Here is a 25,248-nt window from a genome sequence, read left to right as displayed (position 1 = left end):
ATTTAAAAGTTAGTCTGATCTGTAGTGATATGCGTGACATGTTGCAGGAAGTAGCCCTTGTTGGGGTAAACATTTTGGCCACATTTTCCGACGAGTAGTGTGACCACTTTTCCCGACTAGACGCCATCTGGGTGTTAGTGGTTTGTAGATGAAACTATCAAACAGAAAGAAGCAACAAGGAAGACATTTGCGAACCAAAAGAACTGCTTGAACTTTGATAGTCTAAAAATGTATTACTCTGCGTATATTTGCGGTAACGCGAATAATATAAATCACTTACGTTATATTAACGACTCAAAATCAGAATTGTGTTTACTACAAAATGATAGAACAAACTTCCTTTGCCATATTTACAGAGGACAATAATGGTGTGTATTAAAATTAGTTTGGCGACCTCTCGGTACGCAGCAGCACTATTCAGGGCAAAAAATGTGCAATGGCCACGTTACCTGCCCTGGCCAGTTTACCTCACCTTTCCCTACCATTAGGTCCGACATGACAGTGACGCTGAGCGCTCCCCATCTTCCTTTCAGTAGCAGAGTGAAAAGCCAAGGTCACCTCCCTTTCCAAACGCCGGAGGCAGAAGAACGAGATCGGCTGCCGGACGGTGCGAGAGGTCGCGGGGCGTGGCAGATGCGGCGAACCAGATTCCAGATTCCGCCTACCAGGTGTTGCGTCACCGCCGTCCGGTCTGCCACTCAAAGATCCCCGGCGGGGGCAGATGGAGGCTCTGCCCTGCTCTGTCACTATAAAAAGGCTGCCTGCTGCAGCAGGGGCCAGTCGCCCACCGGTCGTCTCCACACGCCGACATGGTTCTCCAGGTGAGGCTCTGGGAGTAGACCTACAGGCAGTTTGTATATACACGAGATTTACAAGAGATACTCGTTTGAGCTGGTGGATGCGAATTTGTTATTCTCAGATCGGTTGTGGCACACATCAAATAAAGCTTATTGAAGTAACTATGTAGATTCTGAATGACTACACGGATACGCAGAATAATCAAATGGCTCAAATGGCTCTGGGCACTATGAGACTTAACAGCTGAGGCCGTCAGGCCCCTAGAACTTAAAACTACTTAAACCTAACTAACCTAAGGACATCACACACATCCATGCCCGAGGTAGGATTCGAACCTGCTACCGTAGCGGTCGCGCGGTTCCAGACTGAAGCGCCTAGAATCGCTCGGCCACTCCATAATTTCAAGTATAGCGTCTTTCAATAGCACCGCATTTCACACTCTTCTAATTTCCTCTCTTTCTCTTTATCTAGCACTCATTTTTTTCTTTCCGCACACTGTTTCAGGCGTCGACTCAAAATAACTTATTCATCTTCATGTGCGCATCTTCAGTTGAAAATTCTGATAATCGGTGCCTATTTGCTACTGATGTTCTCACTTCGATTATTATGACTCTCCGTCTGCGAAACACTCAAGCAGAAAGGTCATTACCATTTCTTTCAATCTCTACAGTAATTGGTCGAAGCTCTAATCATCTCAGTCTCATTCAAGCTATTTCTGCTGACGACCATATTGAATTTTAATGGCTTTTCACCCTCAATTTTTCACCTTTTTGTAACAGTATAACATAATCGTACTATACTGAACTAAAATCCCCCACCAACTACGCTGAGCTGATCTATAAGAAATGTCAACTGAAACTACTATAAGACTCTAATCCTTCTACAAAATTCTTTATTTTCTTCGTCAGGATAGTGGCTGCCAAAGGGACGATCTAAATCCATAGCTACAAATTACGCTTTGGTTCCCTCTTACACTGAGCCCTACGATAATATGAACTTCTGCCTACTCCGAAACTGTGCTCTACCAACATGACGGTACCTCAAATTCTAGACAATTATAATATTATGAGAACGAGAGAGTGAATAGGAACTGTGTAGTGATTGTCGCATACGTGCAGCCTTAACTAATTGTTTTTCCATATTGTGTATTCATAAGTTTCCTTGCGGTAATCTCCACCTTGTAACTACCAGCTGCGTCGTTGTGGTATAGAAAGTGTGGAAACTTGTGTCTGAGATATTGTGCATTTCGTTTTTTCCTCTGGTAATCTGTCACTCTGACTATGTTCAAAACCTTATCAATAATAATATGTGCACCCCCTCGACACGAAATTAGCAACCTCGTGGTGCAGGTGAACGAGTCCCTCTTCATTAATTATCGGATTGGTGACTTAGTTACCAGAAAGTTCAACGTAACCCCAAATGCTAGACCACAACGCTACGGCAGTTTAGTGTCGTCATTCGCAAAACACATATGTAAATCTGTTACAAGCTCAGAGACGGTCTCTTACTTCAACCTTAAAAATGCGAACAATTATAAACAAGAGGATAACACAGTTTCAGCTCAAAAATGTATTCATTCTGTAACTATTCGGGGGGGGGGGGGGGGGCGGGGGGTCAGTAGTAGCAATGAGAAACTATTGATAAAAGATTGCATCTAACAAAATGCCAAGCATACAGAAAGTGTTCGTTTGCAAGAGTATCGAAAAACATTACAAAACGTCTACTTGTTAGCGTTGTAATTCTTTATGTTACGATTCACAGGAAATTATGTTTTATCTTTGAATGTAGGAATGAAACAACTTCGCAAACGAATGTATGTACAGCTACTTATTGGTAGGCGGTGCTATGTTAATCAGAGTAGCATAACTTTTATATAAAGACGTGATGGATGCATTGGGTGTCCTGTTTCAGGTGTTGCTGTGCGCATGCGCGTTGCTGGGTGCAGCGAACGCAGGGTACCTGGGTTCCCCCGCTGTCTCCTACTCGGCAGCCCCCGCCCTGCGTGGTGCGCTGCCCTACAACGCAGGACTCGGACTCACAGGTAACGTTGGAAAATTCCTCTTGATGAAGTGACTGTATTTGCTTTAACGCTCCGGCAATAAAGAGTTTTGGGGCCGCTCCACCGAGGTTTTACAGCCATCACTCTATGGAGTGCTTTAATACGCACATGCTCGTAATTCATTCATTGTGGTGGATACTTTGTGACAATTTATGCTGCGTACTGTGCTCTTCATTGCTCCGACAAGTCTTCCAGTAACCTACACCTACGTACGGTAAAGGTTTACTGCACGTTTATTTGTTATGTTCTGCGTTTCTATTTGTTTCGTGTTTCAACTAAACATTCAATTTTTATACTCCTATACAACGTCACATTACAATGTGGAAGAAGATAATGGCATATCTCCTTGAAATGTAGAGTGACTAGTTACAGTGGGACATCAGAAAGGAAGTAACAAAGTACTGTGGCAAGCCGTGTAATGTTTTTAACATTGCAGTACACTTCAAAGTGACATACATGATACTACACTAATCGCCATTAAAATTGCTACACCAAGAAGAAATGCAGATGATAAGCGAGTATTCATTGGACAAATATATTATACTAGAACTGACATGTGATTACATTTCACGCAATTTGGGTACAAAGATCCTGAGAAATCAGTACCCAGAACAGCCACCTCTGGCCGTAATAACGGCCTTGATACGCCTGGGAACTGAGTCAAACAGAGCTTGGATGGCGTGTACAGGTACAGCTGCTCATGCAGCTTCAACACGATGCCACAGTTCTTCAAGAGTAGTGACTCGCGTATTGTGACCAGCCAGTTGCTCCGCCACCATTGACCAGACGTTTTCAATTGGTGAGAGATCTGGAGAATGTGCTGGCCAGGGCAGCAGTCCACCATTTTCTGTATCCAGAAAGGCCCGTACAGGACCTGCGACATGTGGTCGTGCATTATCCTGCTGAAATGTAGGGTTTCTGAGGCATCGAATGGAGGATAGAGCCACAGGTCGTAACACATCTGAAATGTAACGTCCACTGTTCAAAGTGCCGTCAATGCAAACAAGAGGTGACCGAGACGTGTAACCAATGGCAACCCACACCATCACGCTGGGTGATACGTCAGTATGGCGATGACGAATACTCGCTTCCAATGTGCGTTCACCGCGACGTCGCCAAACACGGATGCGACCATCATGATCCTGTAAATAGAACCTGCATTCATCCAAAAAATGACGTTTTGCCATTCGCGCACCCACGTTCGTCGTTGAGTACACCATCGCAGGCGTTCCTGTCTGTGATGCAGCGTCAGGGATAATTGCAGCCATGGTCTCCGAGCTGATAGTCTATGCTGCTGCAAACGTCGTCGAACTGTTCGTGCAGATGGTTGTTGTCTTGCAAACGTCCCCATGTGTTGACTCAGGGATCGAGACGTGGCTGCACGATCCGTTACAGCCATGCGGATAAGATGCCTGTAATCTCGACTGCTAGTGATACGAGGCCGTTGGGATCTAGCACGGCGTTCCGTATTACCCTCCTGAATCCACCGATTCCATATTCTGCTAACAGTCATTGGATCTCGACCAACGCGAGCAGCAATGTCGCGATACGTTACCCGCATTCGCGATAGGCTACAATCAGGCCTTTATCAAAGTCGGAAACGCGATGGTACGCATTTCTCCTCCTGACACGAGGCACCACAACAACGTTTCACCAGGCAACGCCGGTCAACTGCTCTCTGTGTATGAGAAGTCGGATGGAAACTTTCCTCATGTCAGCATGTTTTAGGTGTCACGACCGGCGCCAACCTTGTGTGAATGCTCTGAAAAGTTAATCATTTGCATATGATAGGATCTTCTTCCTGTCGGTTAAATTTCGCGTCTGTAGCACGTCATCTTCGTGGTGTAGCAATTTTAACGGCCAGTGACTGTAAACTACGATGATAAAGATCTACCAATCTTTCAAATCCCCTGACGAAAGGAATCTGACCCATGGTCATGGAGACATTCGAGAAACCGCTGGGCTAACGTCGTTATCGCTGGAAAATGAGCCCCGCCCCCCCCCCCCCCCACCAGATGTTCTTTAGTTGTCACCATTTCACTAGTTTTGATTTGGATATTGCATTTGATTCATACGCCACTAGAATTGCATGGTGAATTTGTGTGCAATTTAGACGTTCTACAAACAAAAATCGTACTGTTTCGCAACTTTCATCTTGGGAGTATGTTCCCAATTGCTACGCCATTTCACTCCCACACTGTGATGCATCTTTTGTCCTTAACGCATCAGAATAGTGTCTGTAGTGAACTCAGGACACCTACTCTCTTCTGACCATGCGCCTGTCTTCTTGTGCAGTAGTTTCATCTTGGGACTGCATGTGCAACGTTCTTCATGAATCGCTCCCTAATAGCATGGGCTTCGGGTCGACATTCAGATTGGTGACTATTTTACAAAGGAGTTCAAAACAACACACTTGAGATCAGATACTATCTGTTTAAATTGACTTTAATAACATGATACATTTTTAAAAAATCTAATCTTTTTCCCAAGGCAAATTAAGTAAGTAAAACTGTGGAAAATTTTACCCGGTGGTCAGAAACAATCTGAAGATTGTTTCAGGATAGGATATGCTGAGAAGTAATTGATAAAAATCGGTACATTGGGCCGTTTCTGAGTTAATTAGCATTGAAGTTAGCCAGTCAGATCATTACCTGCACAAATTCAAGCAGCCCACCAGACACAGTTAGTGTCAGGTGTTCTCATATTTTAGACAATAGAGCATGACACAGCTCCGCCTTTAGCAGGGGTTTGGTCCTTACTATCCCTCTATGCCTTATTTTTGTATTGCTTTCTTCTTCAGTTGTAGTAAACCAGATGAAGAATAATGTTTGGCGACACCGACTCTGATGGGCTATTTGGGCATGCCACTATAAGACAGCCTAACTTCAACGCTAATTAACTCGGAAATGGCGCAATGTATCGATTTTTTTCTTAATAATTGCTTCTCAGCGCGCCCTACCCTATAATATCCTCGCCAGATTTTCAGACTGCCTCTGACCACTCTGTATACTGGCCCCAGATACAATGCATTTAATGTGTGAATTGTCAGCTGCGATTCAATAATGTGTGCAATGCCAGTGGCTGAAGATGGACATTCCTTTAACATGCCTTTTATCCAAATGTACCTGACTATTGGCTGCTACTCTAGACAGACAGTAGTGTACAAGGAAGGAAGTGTGACTTACGACACAGTTAGGTGCGACACTGAACTCATTGCTTTGCAAGCAGGTCTGTCTGGGAGTGCTGCTGCTTCAACCGCTGCCGCTGCCGCTGCTGCAGCAGCAGCAGCTAGGGCCAGACTGTCTGCTGCAGGCTTACCTGCAGGTCGACTTGGTGGTTATGCTCCTGGCTACTCTGGAGCTCTAGCAGGCGCCTACCCTGGTGCCGGTGTTGGTGGTGCCTACTCTCGCCTCGGCCCTGGCTACTCAGGTGCCGTCCCTGGTTACGCTGGTGTAGCTCCAGGCTACTCTGGTCTCGCCCCTGGCTACGCCGGTCTCGGTGCTGCACGTTACGCCGGTGGTCTGGGCCGCCTGGCCGGTGGGCTGCCCGCCGAGCTGGCTGACCCGTACTACGACCCCAACCCGCAGTACAGCTTCAGCTACAGCGTCAGCGACGCCCTGACCGGCGACGCCAAGCAGCAGCAGGAGAGCCGCAGCGGCGACGTGGTGGAGGGCAGCTACAGCCTGGTCGAGCCCGACGGCAGCGTCCGCACAGTGCAGTACACGGCTGCCCCTGGTGCAGGTTTTAATGCTGTCGTCTCCAAGGATGGTGTCCCAACTGGGCCAGCCCCTCTGGGAGCTGCTGTCGTTCCTGGGGCTGGCGCTGCTCGAAACATCCTTCCAGGTTTGTAATTGTGATGTTTGTACCGCTGTATCTTCAATCTTCTAAGACCGCAGTTTCTAAAGTTATTCTGCTGCATGGTTATAAGACTGAAAGACTTGATTCTGGATTCAGTTCCAAACAGTTACTGAATTTTCTCTTGTAAAGAAGAGAGAACAAAGTATATGTGCATGGAAATATGTTACTTAAATGTACAAAAATAGTAGATTAATCAGATGTTGCAGGTCTTTTTAGTGGAGTAAATGACGTTTGTGTGGCATTTAGGGGCTGGGTTGGAACAACCGACGAACCTTATGGCCGTTTTCACTGATACCTCTTTGGCGCTTTTCATGTCGAAATCAGGGCGGGATTAGCCGAGCAGTCTAAGGCGCTGCTGTCATGGACTGTGCGGCTAGTCCCGCCGGAGGTTCGAGTCCTCCCTCAGGCATGAGTGTGTGTGTTTGTCCTTAGGATAATTTAGGTTAAGTAGTGTGTAAGCTTAGGGACTGATGACCTTAGCAGTTAAGTCCCATAAGATTTCACACACATCAACATTTCGAAATGTCAGTATACTGAACAGAAATTACTCACATGTGTTGGTAGTTGGAATGTAATGCCTTGTCTGTGGGCCCATTGATAATGGAGAAACAGGAAATGTGAGACTCAGTGTCTATATAAGAGCAACTTCTCTGGAAAAATTACGAAAACAATCACAAGCCTGTAACTTCTGTCCCAAAAAGTAAATCACCACAGGCAATTTGTAGACCAATTATTACATCTATTATTACATCTATTATTTAGGTTAAGTAGTGTGTAAGCTTAGGGACTGATGACCTTAGCAGTTAAGTCCCATAAGATTTCACACACATCAACATTTCGAAATGTCAGTATACTGAACAGAAATTACTCACATGTGTTGGTAGTTGGAATGTAATGCCTTGTCTGTGGGCCCATTGATAATGGAGAAACAGGAAATGTGAGACTCAGTGTCTATATAAGAGCAACTTCTCTGGAAAAATTACGAAAACAATCACAAGCCTGTAACTTCTGTCCCAAAAAGTAAATCACCACAGGCAATTTGTAGACCAATTATTACATCTATAAACACAAATACAAACACAATCACATTGGCTTGCAGCAAGTATGGCACACTTCTTCCCCTTACTGAGAGAGAGAAGATTGACAGTACGCCTCTGTAAATGTCCTAATGATTCTTAGCTAACTCTTACGATCCCAACGAAAGTTACATAGTACCAGCATAATGGTCAGTTGTTCAAACATGGGAGCCACCAGATTTTCGTGAGAAGTACGTTGTCTTTCTTTCTAGGATTCCATCAAAGGTTTCTGTTACAATTTCTTAAATGCTATATTAACGTTTTACGATCCTACCAGCGCTTATCTGAATTCGTTTGATGTCTATCGTCACGCCTCCTTCATAAGGACTCCAAAAAATCGAACCATTTCCGAGATGAGCACCTACCCTGGATGATGTTGATCTAGAATTCTGTGGTTCAATATTTTGCTCTTTTCGTAAATAGGAGCGGTCTGCGCTCTTTTCCAGTCACGTGGAACTAACGGTTCTGCAAGAGATAAATATGAGCTACGAAAGGAGCTAAATCCGTAGAGTATTTGATGTAAAATCTAACTGGGATACTATCAAGCCCGAGTACCTTGTCCATTTTAAGTAGTCTTAATTATGCTTTATCATCATCATCATCTCCTTTCAAGGATTAGGTATTGCAGTGACACGCTCCAGTCTGTCACCCATTCAATGATCTCTTACAAGGTCTATCTAGTTCTGTTTCCAGTCAGCCGATAATTCATTATCTGTTGTGACAATCTATTTTCTGTCATTATATCAACTTGATCCTTCCATTTCATTCTACTCCCTTCTAACTTGTCATTAACAGATTTTTAGATCTGATCCTACCATTTCATTTCTTATTTTACCCATTTTATTACAGTCCCTTACATATGAACTTCATCTCTACTGCTCGCATAAGTGTTTTTTTTGTTTTTTGTTTTTTGTTTTGTTTTGTGTTGTTACTGTCTATGCCTCTGAACCATATACGAGAGTAGGTACAGCCATAACTTTGTAGAATTTCATTTGTGTTTCATTTCTTGTTCTCGTTCCCAAGTTCTTCCAGTCGTTCCATATATAGCTTGATATTTATTAACTTTCTTCTCAACGTCTTTGTCACAGTTAAAACTAATAACACATTCCACATAACAAAAGTGGGATTTTAAAATATTGTCTTTTCTTATTTTTCTCGATCTGACTGGATTCTTTCCTTTGGGAGTCATATGCTTTGTCATATAGATTAATTGTTGTTTGCTAACAGGGGGTTAATATTAATATTTCAGATTTTTGAGTTTGTGTGGAGTTCAAACAATGATACGGTACCATCTTCATCCTTAAATACGTTTTTAAATGTGGAATTTAATATTTTCGCTTTCAGTCAGCTGTGTCTGGTTTCAGCACCAGACGAATCCACGAAAGACTCAATAGAAGGTTTGCGTCCATTCACTGGTTCTACGTGTGAGAAGAACTTTCTAGGATCAACCGATAGATTTTCCCATAGTATCTGACTGTGGAATTTATTTTAGGGTTAAGGGCTGTCACATCTTACGATTGCCTGAGTTGCTATTAGATTTTCGCTCTTAGTCTCTTCTTCAGAGAGAGTTTAGGAAGATCTGTTTTCACATCATTCTCCAAAAGGGGCCGTTAAACCAAGATGAACTTTTTCGGCTCTTACTATTTTACTAGGCATATATTTATCTAGACCGCAATCTCTGAAGTCTTTCAGCTTCAGACACAATCGTTCTGCGTTTGCCAGATTATGAACAAATAGTTTTCAGTTCTCGTTTTAAGAAGATGATAGTGCTTGTCTACTAGTTCGACCAAACACAAATATTCTCCCGTATTTCTTGATGGTCGTTTTTCATTTGGTCTTCTTCATTCCTGTAATAGCAAAATATGGTTCAAATGGCTCTAAGCACTGTGGGATTTAACATCTGAGGTCATCAGTCCCCTAGACTTAGAACTACTTAAATCTAATAAACCTAAGGACATCACACACATCCATGCCCGAGGCAGGAGTCGAACCAGCGACCACAGCAGCAGCGCGGTTCCGGACTGAAGCGCCTACAACCGCTCGGTCACAGCGGCCGGCAAGTAATAGCAACACGGTCGCCAATCCCTCTCATTAGCGACTCTCACGAAAAGATGGCCTCTGTTTGTAGCCATGAAGTCTAAAAATATTTATTTCGTTTGATGTTTGTCACGATAGCTGTTGGATGCAGCCGTCAAACAATGTATTCCAAACTTATTCAAAATACTGTTTGTTCTTAGCCCAATAAATTATGCATCAGCACATAAAGCACTGTGAAAAGATCAGAAGTTGACAAATTACAATTGTGCTAAACGTAACGCGTAGTTCTGGCCTACCTCTGCTGTCTTTCCGTACGTTTTCTCGTAGTAGATGTCTCCCAATTTATCTGTAGTTCTAGTAATATCATCTACCCATTAGAGCATGGAATGTCAGGGAAGTTGATACTCTTACGATGGAAATAATGACATCTTTTCACCATTATAGGCTATCCAATTTCAAATCAGTGTGAACATAATTTGTCAAAACGTATTATACCATCAACTGTAGTTTTCATTTCCAAACCCAAGTCCACACCAGCGTGATAAACAAGATGTGTCAAAACAATGCCAACAGCAGCGACTGCTTGCAGAGGGCGTCTTACGGAACAAACTGGGGTTGTTAATGTGGTAGTTATAAAGGACAGTACCTGAAGTTAGACCACCCTTTCAACAGCAAAATCGAGCTCGTTCTCTGCGGTGCTGAGACAGGCGCGGATGAATCAGATGCCACCTAACGTTGTCCTGAATGCTGACAATTCCATTGCGTAACTGCTGCTTACGGTCCTTCAGCGCAAAAACCCGAGACAGCTGCTGAAAGGGATGCCAAGTTGCAGCGTCACAGGATAGTGTTTCCAGACGTTGATTCCTGTCCTCTGTTTGTTACTCATGACTGTCTACAAACACTCTATGTTTGTGAGTATTGTTTTGTTATTTCCTGTTCATCACAGGGACGTAGGCTTCTACAGCAGCAAAAGGTTAGTTTTTTTTCACATTAACTAACACTTGTGTGTTTTAAGGACTTAGCCAGTTACCAACGCATTCGAGATCAACAAAACGATTTGGACCACGTTAATATTTTTTATGCTCGACAGCTAATAGTAAATAAAATAATCCACAACTTAAAGCGCTCTGTTAGCTCAGTTCAGTGTTGGCAATAATGTACCAGAAGCGTTGTGATCCTGCTGCAGGTGGGTGTAAAACTGGTATCTTCAAATTACCGCAGTGTCTGTTGCTGTTGTTTCAGGAGGCATAGTTCCTGGAGCGGCGCGCTCCCTGCTGTCTCCAGCGTCCGCTGCTGGAGTCTACGGAGCGCCTCTGAAGACTGCACACTCCGCCATCGCAACGCCCCACGCCAATGTCCACTATTAGTGGCCTCCCCAGCTGGACCCCGCAAATGTCACCGCCGATATGTAGTACGAAAACGGCTCGCTTGTAGCAATACAAATGTACATATTTACAAATCACTGCAATATTTATACAAAAATAAAATTATCAGACTTGACTTAAATGTTGTACTCCTTTAATCTGTGTTCCCTCTCGATGTAAGAGACTGATAATATGAAGGACATTTGTCTTGTGCATATTAACTTTACGATGGCAATTGCTTTTTAACTCTCAACGTAGATAAGGAAAGTAATATAATGAACCAAGGCATAAGATGTGGGAATGGGATGACGATTGTGTTCTTACAAAGTCTTCATTATTTTCTGATGTGATCAGCATCATTTAGTAGAGTCCTTTTGCACTTAACATGATGCAGTTCTAGGAATAGGCACTACGTCGTCAGGCATTTTCATTGCAGATAACAAACAGTCTGAAATACAGTTTTACCCTCTCGTCTCTCCTTTAACTCTTACTTTATTACTGAATATTCCTTAGAAAGAAATCCATTCTGACATATCAATCAGCTAAACAGGAAAAGAAAATTGACGTAAAGATAACTTTTAAAAATGATAAGATTTAATTAGTTGCAACCAACAACCTCACAGACTTTTTGCACTAGTTGCCGCTGTAGGCCTACCTACGTGACTGATTAGATAAGGCTTCAGTGATGGAACAAAAGCATTATGTGGTAATCTACATACATAAAAGGCAATGTCCTGACTGACTATCACCGCCCAGCACAAACCACTACGGATAGGAACTTGAAATTTGGAAAGGGTGTTCATTTTATTCGGTAGGCAACGTTTAGGAAAGGGTTTTTCGAAATTGCGCACCTAAGGGTGTGAAATAGGGAAGGAAATGCTTTTTAAAAATATTTCCTTTTAAGACAATTTTGAATCTACAGGTACGAAAATTTGTATTTGGTTTTTCAGTCAGTAATTTCAGCATTTTTGCAAATTCAACCACTAGGGGTAAGAAAAAGGATGAAAGTACTTTTTAAAATAAATTATTATTAAAGAGCTACTAAAGCCTTTTCAAAGCTACATCTTTGAAAACTGGTATTCGACTTCTCGGTTAGATACGAAGAAATTTGTTTCTATGGAAATATCAGCACAAGAATACAAAAGGCATGAGTAACAAAAACCTTCGACCTCATCTGCCAGACTCGCTTTAGGTCAGAAGTACATTCGGAAAAGACCATATTTCTATGGTCTTAACTAGCGTGAAAAGTTTCGAAGGTGTTGTTTGTGACCTACAAAAATTCGATCAAAGAATAACGAAAGAATTCTACGCAGACTATATAGTCTACGCGAGCGAAGCGGCGAGCGGTAATCTGATAGGTTTATAAATAACACAGTCGAGTAACCTTGAGGTCTAGGTAATAAAAATTACAATTGTACAGTTACGTAGTCGACTACATTTGAAACCTGTTCAACTTAGTGTACAATTTTAAATCAGTTCGATAATATGAAAGCTATGCATTCCGAAAACTTATATGTCGAAAGCTGTCCGTCCGTCTGTTAAGACCCATTTTCCTCAGGAATTAGCAGACGTATCAGATTGACATTTATGTCACATACTATGGTCTACGATCCCATGGTGTTGTAATGTCAGCTTCTAAGTCAATTTAAGCAAACGATACGGCCATTTACGTCACATGTTTTGATATCGCCAATTCACTCAAACAAACCTATAAGATACTTCCCATTAGCCTGGAATCATGAAATTTGGCAAGAAACAAGGTTTTCACTACAAGTAAAATAAAAAACCCGAAAATTCTGAATTTATGATTATATCACACGGTTGGTTTTTTTTTTTTTTTTTCTAACTGCTTCTCTGTTCGTCCGTCTGTTAAGATGCCTTTTTCTCAGAAGTATTGAAAGAGACAGGTGTACAGGGGCTACTGGCCCGATAAAACGAAACGAACACATTTGTTGACTACTAAAAATACAAACAAGGCTAAAGAACCCAGCATGAGTAAAATCAAATTGTTAAAGGCCGAATTTTGCAAACTAGTGACTAAAAAAGGAAAAAGTAGATGCATTTGCAACTTGATATAATCCGATCAAAAAGTACTTGAGGAGCTACAACTGGCTGGAATTAATAACATTTATGTGGCCGGTTTTGTTCGCTTCTATACGGGTAATGAATAAATCAGATTATTCAGTTAAACTATTCATTATGTCCCACTTACTCTTACGAGTTGTGTGCTATGATTGATAAGTAGATCCCGTAAAGTTAAGTCGCATGACATGAATGGATTGGAGACCCCAAAGGAGAGGTTCAGCAGCATAATGGGAAAGGTTTTCCCTACCCTTCGCGCCCGCAGGCGCCCTTCCTTCGCGAATTCTTGTGGGTATTTTTGTTCTGTCATTGCAACTACAAAAATGCGTGATTTTTTTTTCATCAGACGCGTTTCGCTTTATTGAAGTAAAGCATCACCAGTGGTGGAGATTTTCGCTTGATATCTCGCTTACATCGGGAAATACCATCTGCTAACACATGGTTGCTTTTCTGGGTTACACATTGATAATTTTGATCTAATATTTAGTTGTTCTGCAGCACTACAAAGTGGTTAAAAGTACAAAACAAACAGATACAATGGCGTGCATAAAAGTGTGTTATGAAAAACATAAGAAATGCATAGTGGTGCAGAACAATTCAATATAAGAGAGCAAAATTATGTGTCTAATGCGGGAAAGCAACGATGTGTTAGCAGACGGCGTTTCCCAATGTAAGCGAGAAATCAAGCGAAAATCTCCACCACTGATGATGCTTTACCTCAATAAAGCGGAACGCAACTGGTGAAAAAATCACGCACTTTTGTAGTTGCAATGACAGAACAAAAATACTTTCAAGAGTTGTAAAGCAACTACGGACACTGTGGCCACACAAATGAAGAATTCCTTCGCGAAGTATGAGAGTTACGCGCATAAGCGTTTCTGTTATGCGTGGGTGGCTGCAATCGGTGTGCGTATGTGTGGTGTAGTGTAGTGTAGAGTCATGTTAATGTTGAAGATGATAAGGGAAGAGAGAAAGTGAAATCTGGTGCCGGCACGTAGCCTACACTTCTCGAATAGCTCAAAGGTGACCGCCAAGTTTAAAGTCCCCATCCGACCGACGGATCACCATCAACAGTGTCCCATACCCTCACTCCACGAGACACTGCGGAGATATTTGGAATGTAATCCAGCACATTAGCGCAAACACTGGTGGTCAGAAACCTTACATCACCACCTCTTTGGCCCCTGTCGGCCAAATACTGGTACAGATAATTTCATCCACCACAAGGATTCGATCCATTTGCCTCCGAGGGTCGAGCGCCACCGCACAGGCGCGCATTGGCGACGTTGGCCACGGAAACGAGTAACAGATCGTGAAACAGTTATATTAATTTGCAGGGTAGACTACATGGACCTGTTAGTAAGAACACGAGAATATAAGAATGTGTGATGCGATCCTATAGCATAAATGCCGAGCCATTGTTATTCAGTTGCGAATCACACAGGGTAGACCAGCATTCTAAAGGATGACTTTATAACAATACAGAGAATACCTCCTGAAAATCTAGGCTCATCTTGCTGTGCACTGTCTTATGTGCGTCGGTTATGTATTGACTTTTTCCTTTTGAAACTTCTAATTTTACCGTAATGAATATACAGGTATCATGAGTTTACAAGCCTGACTGGCTCCTGTCTACCACAGGTAACTTCCATAAATCCCTTAAACGTTTCTGGTGCTCGAGCCTGCTGTCGATGCATGGCTGACTGCCAAGGTGCCGCTTTGCAGCTACGAAATACACTCCTGGAAATTGAAATAAGAACACCGTGAATTCATTGTCCCAGGAAGGAGAAACTTTATTGACACATTCCTGGGGTCAGATACATCACTTGATCACACTGACAGAACCACAGGCACATAGTCACAGGCAACAGAGCATGCACAATGTCGGCACTAGTACAGTGTATATCCACCTTTCGCAGCAATGCAGGCTGCTATTCTCCCATGGAGACGATCGTAGAGATGCTGGATGTAGTCCTGTGGAACGGCTTGCCATGCCATTTCCACCTGGCGCCTCAGTTGGACCAGCGTTCGTGCTGGACGTGCAGACCGCGTGAGACGACGCTTCATCCAGTCCCAAACATGCTCAATGGGGGACAGATCCGGAGATCTTGCTGGCCAGGGTAGTTGACTTACACCTTCTAGAGCACGTTGGGTGGCACGGGATACATGCGGACGTGCTTTGTCCTGTTGGAACAGCAAGTTCCCTTGCCGGTCTAGGAATGGTAGAACGATGGGTTCGATTACGGTTTGGATGTACCGTGCACTATTCAGTGTCCCCTCGACGATCACCAGTGGTGTACGGCCAGTGTAGGAGATCGCTCCCCACACCATGATGCCGGGTGTTGGCCCTGTGTGCCTCGGTCGTATGCAGTCCTGATTGTGGCGCTCACCTGCACGGCGCCAAACGCGCATACGACCATCATTGGCACCAAGGCAGAAGCGACTCTCATCGCTGAAGACGACAAGTCTCCATTCTTCCCTCCATTCACGCCTGTCGCGACACCACTGGAGGCGGGCTGCACGATGTTGGGGCGTGAGCGGAAGACGGCCTAACGGTGTGCGAGACCGTAGCCCAGCTTCATGGAGACGGTTGCGAATGGTCCTCGCCGATACCCCAGGAGCAACAGTGTGCCTAATTTGCTGGGAAGTGGCGGTGCGGTCCCCTGCGGCACTGCGTAGGATCCTACGGTCTTGGCGTGCATCCGTGCGTCGCTGCGGTCCGGTCCCAGGTCGACGGGCACGTGCACCTTCCGCCGACCACTGGCGACAACATCGATGTACTGTGGAGACCTCACGCCCCACGTGTTGAGCAATTCGGCGGTACGTCCACCCGGCCTCCCGCATGCCCACTATACGCCCTCGCTCAAAGTCCGTCAACTGCACATACGGTTCACGTCCACGCTGTCGCGGCATGCTACCAGTGTACCTAACCTAACCTAACCTAACCTAACCTAACCTAACCTAACCTAACCTAACCTAAAGACTGCGATGGAGCTCCGTATGCCACGGCAAACTGGCTGACACTGACGGCGGCGGTGCACAAATGCTGCGCAGCTAGCGCCATTCGACGGCCAACACCGCGGTTCCTGGTGTGTCCGCTGTGCCGTGCGTGTGATCATTGCTTGTACAGCCCTCTCGCAGTGTCCGGAGCAAGTATGGTGGGTCTGACACACCGGTGTCAATGTGTTCTTTTTTCCATTTCCAGGAGTGTATTACTCGCCAACATTTTATTGAAAATACTAAGTCTGAATCCAGTGAGCCTACATAACAATTGAAGACATCAAATTGTTTGACTCTTGCAGCATTGTACGTTGTTGTGCGAGTTTACAGTTGACTTCCATTTCTATGAATAATGATAGCAAAACATTGTAAATTACACCCTTGGTAAATCAAAACTGCCACAACATAATCAATATTCAAACAAAAACTGAACTGTACAGTGACCACATGCCGATACGGTTTGTTTGGAACTTAATTGGATCGGGAGAGTATCAGACGATCAATGATCTGATTAAAACCACTCCATTAAACTGACCAGGACGAAATGTACTCCACAATTACACGTTTCTTGAAGTTAGCGGTCATTACTTTATACCTTTATCCTTGACCTAATTGTATTTATGTTAAGCTGTATACAAGGGGCAGTCAAATGAAAACCAAACACCCACCAGAATTGGGTCATGGAATGGTTCAATTCAAAAGTAATCACCATACATGTTAAGACATTTATCCAACTTAGAGATGAGACGATCAATTCCTGTTTCATGGAGCGCGCTCGGCGCTGACTGATCGATAACCGCACACTCTTGCATTTCCTCGTCCAATTGGAAATCAATGCCCAGACATGTTTCAGGTCGCCAAAAACATGTACATCTCACAGTTGAAGATCCTGGCTGTACGGAAGATGTTGAAGTGTTTCCCAACGAAATCGCGGGAACGTGTCCTTCGTCAGGTTGGCAGTGTGGGGTCGGATGTTATCGTGCAACGGGATGATACTATCCGACACCATTTCTGTGCGTTTTGAGTCCGTGGGATGTCGCAGTTTCTGCAGAGTGTCTTCATAGCACTGTCCATTGATTGTAATTCCACGCCCGAGGAACTCGACGAGCATTAGGTCCCAGAAATAGATGAAGAAGGTCCTCGTGGCCTTATCTGAACTTGTGTGAACTGCTCCGGATGTTTCCACTGTTAGATTTGTCGTTTGCCCTCGGGCTGTCGGAATAGTGTCGCACAAAATCATTCTGTTGCATGATAATGCCTCCCCCACACTGCCAGTCGCACGAAGGCAAAGCTTCAGCGATTTGCTTGGAAAACACTGCGGGCCGGGTCTTTCATTGTGTGACTTTCAGAACTTTGGTGACCTGAAGAAAGACGTTTGTGGACGTCAGTTTCAGTTCGACGAGGAAGCGCATGAGTGGCTGCGATTGTGAAACCGTCAGCGGCCGACGGTGTGCTACGAGACAAAAATTGGTCGTCTCGTCTCCCAGTGGGATAAATGTCTTACTGCGTGTGGTAACTACTTTTGTGGAAGCATTGCAGTGATCCCGTTGTGATAGGTGTTCGTTTTTCATTTGACTGTCCCTCAAAATATGTTTCGGTGCCACATAAAGCATTTGCAGTTTGATTGTCACAGGTCTCCAACTAAACAAACTATAATTCGAGTTTGGTGTGCACTACATAAGAACCAAGAGCATTATGTAAGTGACTAGGAAATTGTGTTCTGTTTTTCAGTTGTGCCTACAGAGTATCGCCTCAGTTGTGCGACTGTATTCGTGATTTCCTGTCAGAAAGGTCACAGCTCGTAGTAACAGATGGAAAGTCATCGAGTAAAACAGAAGTAATATCCGGCGTTCCCCATGGAAGTGTTATAGGCCCTCTATTGTTCCTGATCTATATTAACGACATAGGAGACAATCTGAGTAGCCGCCTTAGATTGTTTACCGTCTAGAAAAGTCATAAGATAATCAAAATGATGGTGCGAAAAGTCACAATTGATCCTGAATAGTCCGCAACTCGTGGTCGTGCGGTAGCGTTCTCGCTTCCTACGCCCGGGTTCCCGGGTTCGATTCCCGGCGGGGTCAGGGATTTTCTCTGCCTCGTGATGGCTGGGTGTTGTGTGCTGTCCTTAGTTAGGTTTAAGTAGTTCTAAGTTCTAGGGGACTCATGACCATATATGTTAAGTCCCATAGTGCTCAGAGCCATTTGAACCATTTTTTTGATCCTGAATAAAAAGAAGTATGAAGTTATTCACAAGTGTATTAAAAGAAATCAGCTAAATTTCGATTACGCAATAAGTCACACAAATCTGAAGGCTGTAAATTCAACTAAATACTTACGAATTACAATTACAAATAACCTAAACTGGAACGATCACATAGATAATATTGTGGGTAGAGCAAACCAAAGACTGCGATTCACTGGCAGAACACTTAGAAGGTGCAACAGGTCTACTAAAGACACTGCTTACACCACGCTTGTCCGCCCTGTTCTGGAGTATTGCTATGCGGTGTTGGTCACGCATCAGGTGAGACCGACGGATGACATCGAAGAAGTTCAAAGAAGGGCGGCTCGTTTCATACTATCGCGAAATAGGGGAGATAGTGTCACAGATATGATACGTGAATTGGAGTGGCGTTTTTCGTTGCGACGGGATCTTCTCATGAAATTTCAATCACCAGTTTTCTCCTCTGATTCCGAAAACATTCTGCCGCCACCCACCTACATAGGGAGAAATGAGCATCACGATAAAAATAAGAGAAATCAGGACTCGCACAGAAAAATTTAATGGTTCGTTTTTCCCGCATGCCGTTCGAGAGTGGAACAGTAGAGAGACAGCTTGAAGGTTGTTCATTGAACTCTCTGCCAGGCACTTTATTGTGAATAGCAGAGTAATCACGTAGATGTAGATGCAGATGTCACATTGTGGATCTAGAAATACTGTATTTAGTCGCATTTGCTTATTTTTAAAATTGTGATTGGTGGCACCTTATCATGTTTTCATTAACGTTTAGTATAATATGAATGGTAACGCACTTCCTAAGGCACGAATGCGTCTAGTGTGGCGGAAGGGGGAGAGGGGACTCTTATTTGAATTCGTTTAGTTTTCACAAAAAAATGTACTTTCAGTGATAAATTTTTAATGTAAACCGGTAAAAGGTTGTGAGCACGACTAGAGTGATGTAATTTCCTCGTTGTTTAAATAGGCGGCGCTACTGCATATCGTGTTCTCTTGTGGTCAGTTGTTTACGCGTGGTCGGGTCTTGTGGACAGTTGGTGGTGAGTCTGGTAGCATTCGGAAGGATTTGAACTTAGTCTATGGGAGGTTATCCAGCCGCTCCACTTCAACATTTTAAAATTTTACGGGTGACTGAATGTTTTTAGCAGCCTTGCTTTCGAGTTTTGCACATCTACACGACTCGAAGACTTTAACATCGGATGAGTGATACTTCTAATTAGGGCAGAACTATACCGGATGGAGAGGTTCCATTATGGTGAATGTTGACTCACAGTCGGGACTTTGGTTTTATTTCTACTTTCACAGTAGCTCATATGACTGGAGAATCTGCCAAATTTTATTCGCTGTTCATACAGTCTTTGTAAGGGTCCTGCAAGGCTTTCATTACAGGTTACCAATGAAGGTAAGTCCAGATATGCACTAAATCAAGAAACATGTCCCGTTAGATACAATGTTAAGAACCATAAAGTTGCGCAATAAAGTTCACCAAGTAATAGCTAATACTCTGTTGAACAATCGCAACGGGAGCAGCAATACTTGGATAAGGCCCGGAGGTACTGGAAGATTTCAGTTACGTTACACCATGGTCAGGCAGAGATTCAGAAATAAGATATTGGATTGTTAGGCGTACCCAGGAGTTGAAATAGATTACAATTTAGTACTGATGAAGAATAAGAAAGTTTTAGAGACTAGTCAGGAAAAGTCAGTGAGCAAGGAAGTGTAATGCGGAAGTACTAAGGAGTGAAGAGGTACGCTAGAAATTTTCTGAGGCTATAGATCCTGCGATAAGAAATAGCTCAGTAGAAATTTCAGTTTTCTGAGGCTATAGATACTGCGATAACGTATAGCTCTGTAGGCATTTCAGCTGAAGAGATGCGATAATCTTCAAAAAGAGCAATCGCTGAACCTGGAAAGCAAACCGTCGGTCCAAAGAAAGTAACTGCGAAGAAACCATGGCTAACAGAAGAACTACTTCAGTTGGTCGATAAAAGTAGAAAGTACAAAAATTCTCAAGGAAATTCAGAAATACAGAAATGCAAGTCACTTAGGAATGAAATAAATAGCAAGTGCAGGGAAGCTAAGGCGAAATGTCTGCATGAAAAACGTGAAGAAATGGAAAGCAGAATGATTGACGGAAGAACTGACTCAACAGATAAGAAAGTCAAAACAACCTTCGCTGAAACTAACAGCAAGGGCGGTAACATAAAGAGTGCAATGGGAATACCACTGTTAAATGCAGAAGTGAGGGCGAATAGGTGGAAAGAATATACTGAAGGCCCCTGTGAGGGGAGGACTTGACGTGATAGGAGACGAAACAGGAGTCGATTGAGATGGGGGATCAACTATTAGAATTAGAATTTAAAAGAGCTCTGTAAGATTTAAAATCAAATACGTCAGATGGGACAGATAACATTCGATCAGAATTTCTAAAATAATTGAGAGAAGAGGCAACAAAACGACTATTCACGTTGGTGCGTAGAATGTTTGGGGTTGGCGATATACCATGTGACTTTCGGAAAAACATCAGCCACACAACTATGAAGATTTACAAGAGCCGACAAGTGCGAGAATTACCGCACAATCAGCTCAACAGCTCATGCATCTTGTTATCAAGTTGCTGACAAGAACAATATACAGAAGAATGGAAAGGAGAATTGATGAAGTGTTACATGAGGGTCAGTTTGACTTTAGGAAAGGTAAAGGCACCTGGGAGGAAATTCTTACATTGCGGTTGATAATGGAAGCAAGACTAAAGAAAAATCAAGATCCATTCATAGGATACGTCGGCCTGAAAAAAGTGTTCGCCGATGTAAAATGGTACAAGAGGTTCGAAATTCTGAGAAAAAGAGGGGTAAGCTATAGGGAAAGACTGGTAATATTCAATATGTACAAGAAACAGGAGGGAATAATAAGAGCGAAAGATGAAGTATGAAGTGCTCGGATTAAAAAGGGTGTAAGACAGGGATGTAGTCTTTCGTCCCTATTGTTTAGGCATTCTAAGAAGCAATGATAGCAATAAAAGAAAGGTTCAAGAATGGAATTAAAATTCAAGGTGAAAGAATGTCACTGATATGATTCGCTGATGACATTGCTATCCTCAGTGAAACTGAAGAATAATAACAGGATCTGTTGATCGCAATGAACAGTATAATGAGTACAGAATATGGATTGAGAGTAAATTGAAGGAAGACGAAATTAATGCGAAGTATCAGAAATGAGAACAGCGAGAAACTTAACATCAGGACTGATTATCAAGAAGTAGACGAAGTTAACGAATGCTGCAACCTAGGCAGCAAAACAGCCCATGACGGACGAAGCAAGAAGGACATCAAAAGCAGATTAGCACTGGCAAAAATTGCTTTCCTGGCGAAGAGAAGACTACACATAGACCTTAATTTGAGAAAGAAATTTCTGAGAATGTCCATTTGGAGCACAGAATTGTTTGGTAGTGGAACATGAACTGAGGGAAAATCGCAACAGAAGATATTCGAAGCATTTGAGATGTGGTGCTACAGAAAAACGTCGAAAATTAGGTGGACTAATAAGGTAAGGAATGAGGAAGTTCGCCGCAGAACTGGTGAGGAAGACAGAGAATGGAATACATCCAACAAATAATTTAAAGAGTGTACAATGGACGTCGACAGAAAATATCAAACAAGTGAGAAAGGCGTAATAATGATTTTATTATTAACCGCTGCTTAGACAAATTGTTCAGTATGATCACCGGAGACATCGATGAGATGCTGCATTCGTAAATGACGTGATCAAAAGTTGCTCGCATTTCCGGTAGTATCTGGGTAACGCGGTCCTAATTACTGGTCTTCAGACCAGGTAGAGCCCGACCTTGTTCGGTAAACGCGTTCTTTTAGATATTCCCAGCGACAAAAGTTACGGGAATCCAGACCAGATGATCCTGCAGGTCATGCAGGTCAGATTTTTCACTGGGCGAGCGACATGAAGTGTTGCTCCATCTTGCATGAAAACAGTGGTTTTCACACTACCGCGCTCTCCCAAAACAGGAATCACACGGTGTACAAGGAGTCCTCGATAACGTGCAGGCGTCACAGTAGACCTGAGAGACGCTCTTCACAGAAGAGCGGACCGAGAGTAAGGGTGCTTGTGAATCCACAGGACACAGACACATACGTCGCGGCCGGCAGTGGTGGCCGAGCGGTTCTATGCGCTTCGGACTGGAGCCGCGCGACCGCTACTGTCGCAGGTTCGAATCCTGCCTCAGGCATGGATGTGTGTGATGTCCTTAGGTTAGTCAGGTTTAAGTAGTTCTAGGTTCTAGATGTTAATTACCGTAGTACTCAGAGCCATTTGAACCATTTGAACAAGATACGTCGCATGCAGTGGCTCTTCGTGCACAACATGCAGTTTAACAGTATCCCAAATTCGGCAGTTCCATGTATTCACTGCACCCCGTAGTTTAAAATGTGCCCCCTCATTCCACAGAATATTGCCGGGCCACATATCACTAACTTCGATCAGTGCCTGAAACAGAAGAGAAAATTCAGAACGTTGCTGCGGATCATGAGGTTTCGGTTGCTGCGCTGTCTGGATCTTCTATGAGTACCAATGTAAAATAGACGGCAAAACTTTCTGTACTGCTGACCATGGGATGTACAATTCCCGAGATACTGCATGAGCACTAGCTCTAGCCCGGGCACATGCCGCGAGGTCAGTTATACAAACGGCAACCTCGCCAGTAATTTCCACCGGGATAGGACTTGGAAGAGCAGTTGAATGGAATGGATAGCGTCTTGAAAGGAGGATATAAGATGAACATCAACAAAAGCAAAACGAGGATAATGGAATGTAGTCGAATTAAGTCGGGTGATGGTGAGGGAATTAGATTAGGAAATGAGACACTTAAAGTAGTAAAGGAGTTTTGCTATTTGGGGAGCAAAATAACTGATGGTGGTCGAAGTAGAGAGGATATAAAATGTAGACTGGCAATGGCAAGGAATGCGTTTCTGAAGAAGAGGAATTTGTTAACATCGAGTATAGATTTAAGTGTCAGGAAGTCTTTTCTGAAAGTATTTGTATGGAGTGTAGCCATGTATGGATGTGAAACATGGACGATAAATAGTTTGGACAAGAAGAGAATAGAAGCTTTCGAAATGTGGTGCTACAGAAGAATGCTGAAGATTAGATGGGTAGATCACATAACTAATGAGGAAGTATTGAATAGGATTGGGGAGAAGAGAAGTTTGTGGCACAACTTGAGCAGAAGAAGGGATCGGTTGGTAGGACATGTTCTGAGACATCAAGGGATCACCAATTTAGTATTGGAGGGCAGCGTGGAGGGTAAAAATCGTAGAGGGAGACCAAGAGATGAATACACTAAGCAGATTCAGAAGGATGTAGGTTGCAGTAGGTACCGGGAGATGAAGAAGCTTGCACAGGATAGAGTAGCGTGGAGAGCTGCACCAAACCAGTCTCAGGACTGAAGACCACAACAACAACAACAGGACACCTTCCTCTTCCAGGTGCCACACGAAGCTCAACGGTGTTTTCGAATTTCATTGTCATCTTCTTTAAACCATTTAATTCCATCGGGCCTTTCATGCGGCGATACTCCCTTAATGCAGCACTGTAATTGCAGCCGTTCACATAAAACAGTTTCACTAGCAGCGCACGGTCTCTCTTTTCGGCAGCTGTAGTGGTCACTCGGGTTATGGCTTGTCAAATGGCAGCACAGATATCAATCGTCATACAGTGTGCAGCGCCATATTTACACCTGGTGGCCACAGTTGGAACTAATTTGTTTTCCAGCATAAATCGGTGCCGTATTGACGCATTAGCAAGTCTGCCAAGTTACGCTTCCATACGAGGATTACAGCCCACACTGGTCTTCAGGGAGTAACTGCACTTTAATTATAACCACCCAGTATATGCAAAGCAACTTGGCTTATAGCCCCATTCAGTGCAGTGGACATACAGACCCAATGTGCTATAACAACTCACAGATACAAAGCGTTAAATAATCAAATCCTACAGAATAATCATTGCGACTCTGGCAGCTGCGTCAACATCAGTATCTACATTTTTCCGTGGAAAATCGTGCGAAGTATTGCGAAATATAATATTCGTAGCGATTACCATTCTTGTTGATATGAAATTCCTCAATTGCTGGAGGGAAGTACTGTGTTTCGCGCTATCGTATTCAAACTGCAGGTCAGAATAAATCATCTAAGTAAGAAGAAAAGTGGCAAGGGAAATTGATTTGAACGAATGTGTGTATGTTAATCAAGATAATTACCTACCGTAAAGTAACTCAATTACATTAGACGTGTAATACAATTGCTTAGAAGACACGTGGCACGCAGAATTCCAGTAGGTAAGAGAGTCAAAGTCGCAAGCACTGACAAAGATTCAATGATAAGGAGTGTGACCAAACTGACAGTACTATCATTCAGATGCATTAATATCTAACACATTGTGTACCGAGCATCGAAATATAATCTCCTCATAAAGGCACAAACTCAGAATGCGAATCAAGAATGTAATTACGCATGAACCGCACAGTCACTGTGAATTATTAGCAAAATCGAATTCCAAGTGCAATCAACTTGCCGGCCGGTGTGGCCGAGCTGTTCTAGGCGCTTCAGTTTGGAACCAGACACATGCACCCATGCCCGAGGGAGGACTCAAAACTCCACCGGGATCACATTCAGTAGGTGAAAAGTATGCTTCCTGAACTCCTTGTCCCCTCGTTCCCATCTGTCTTCC

The 25,248-nt window shown here is 43.4% G+C and overlaps 2 protein-coding genes across 5 annotated transcripts in view; both read left to right on the top strand.

Moving 5' to 3' along the window:
• LOC126256324 (cuticle protein 21-like) overlaps nt 1-25,248 on the top strand; it is a 187,833-nt gene that overhangs the window by 131,266 nt on the left and 31,319 nt on the right. The window lies entirely within an intron of this gene.
• On the top strand, nt 743-11,334 carry LOC126256481 (cuticle protein 21-like). Of its 2 annotated transcripts, none has more exons than XM_049955488.1 (4): nt 743-821; nt 2,710-2,839; nt 6,170-6,700; nt 11,071-11,334. In XM_049955488.1, the coding sequence occupies exons 1-4, from the start codon at nt 810-812 to the stop codon at nt 11,193-11,195; spliced, it is 798 nt and encodes a 265-aa protein (XP_049811445.1). In that variant the 5' UTR covers nt 743-809; the 3' UTR covers nt 11,196-11,334. The 2 variants fall into 2 exon arrangements, with proteins under 2 accessions (XP_049811445.1, XP_049811444.1); XM_049955487.1 differs by having other exon boundaries at nt 6,086-6,700.

Source organism: Schistocerca nitens, chromosome 1 (assembly GCF_023898315.1).
Source record: "Schistocerca nitens isolate TAMUIC-IGC-003100 chromosome 1, iqSchNite1.1, whole genome shotgun sequence".
Classification (NCBI taxonomy): domain Eukaryota; kingdom Metazoa; phylum Arthropoda; class Insecta; order Orthoptera; family Acrididae; genus Schistocerca; species Schistocerca nitens.
The sequence above is the reverse complement of the archived record's forward strand: the minus strand, read 5'-3'. Positions and strand labels throughout refer to the sequence as shown.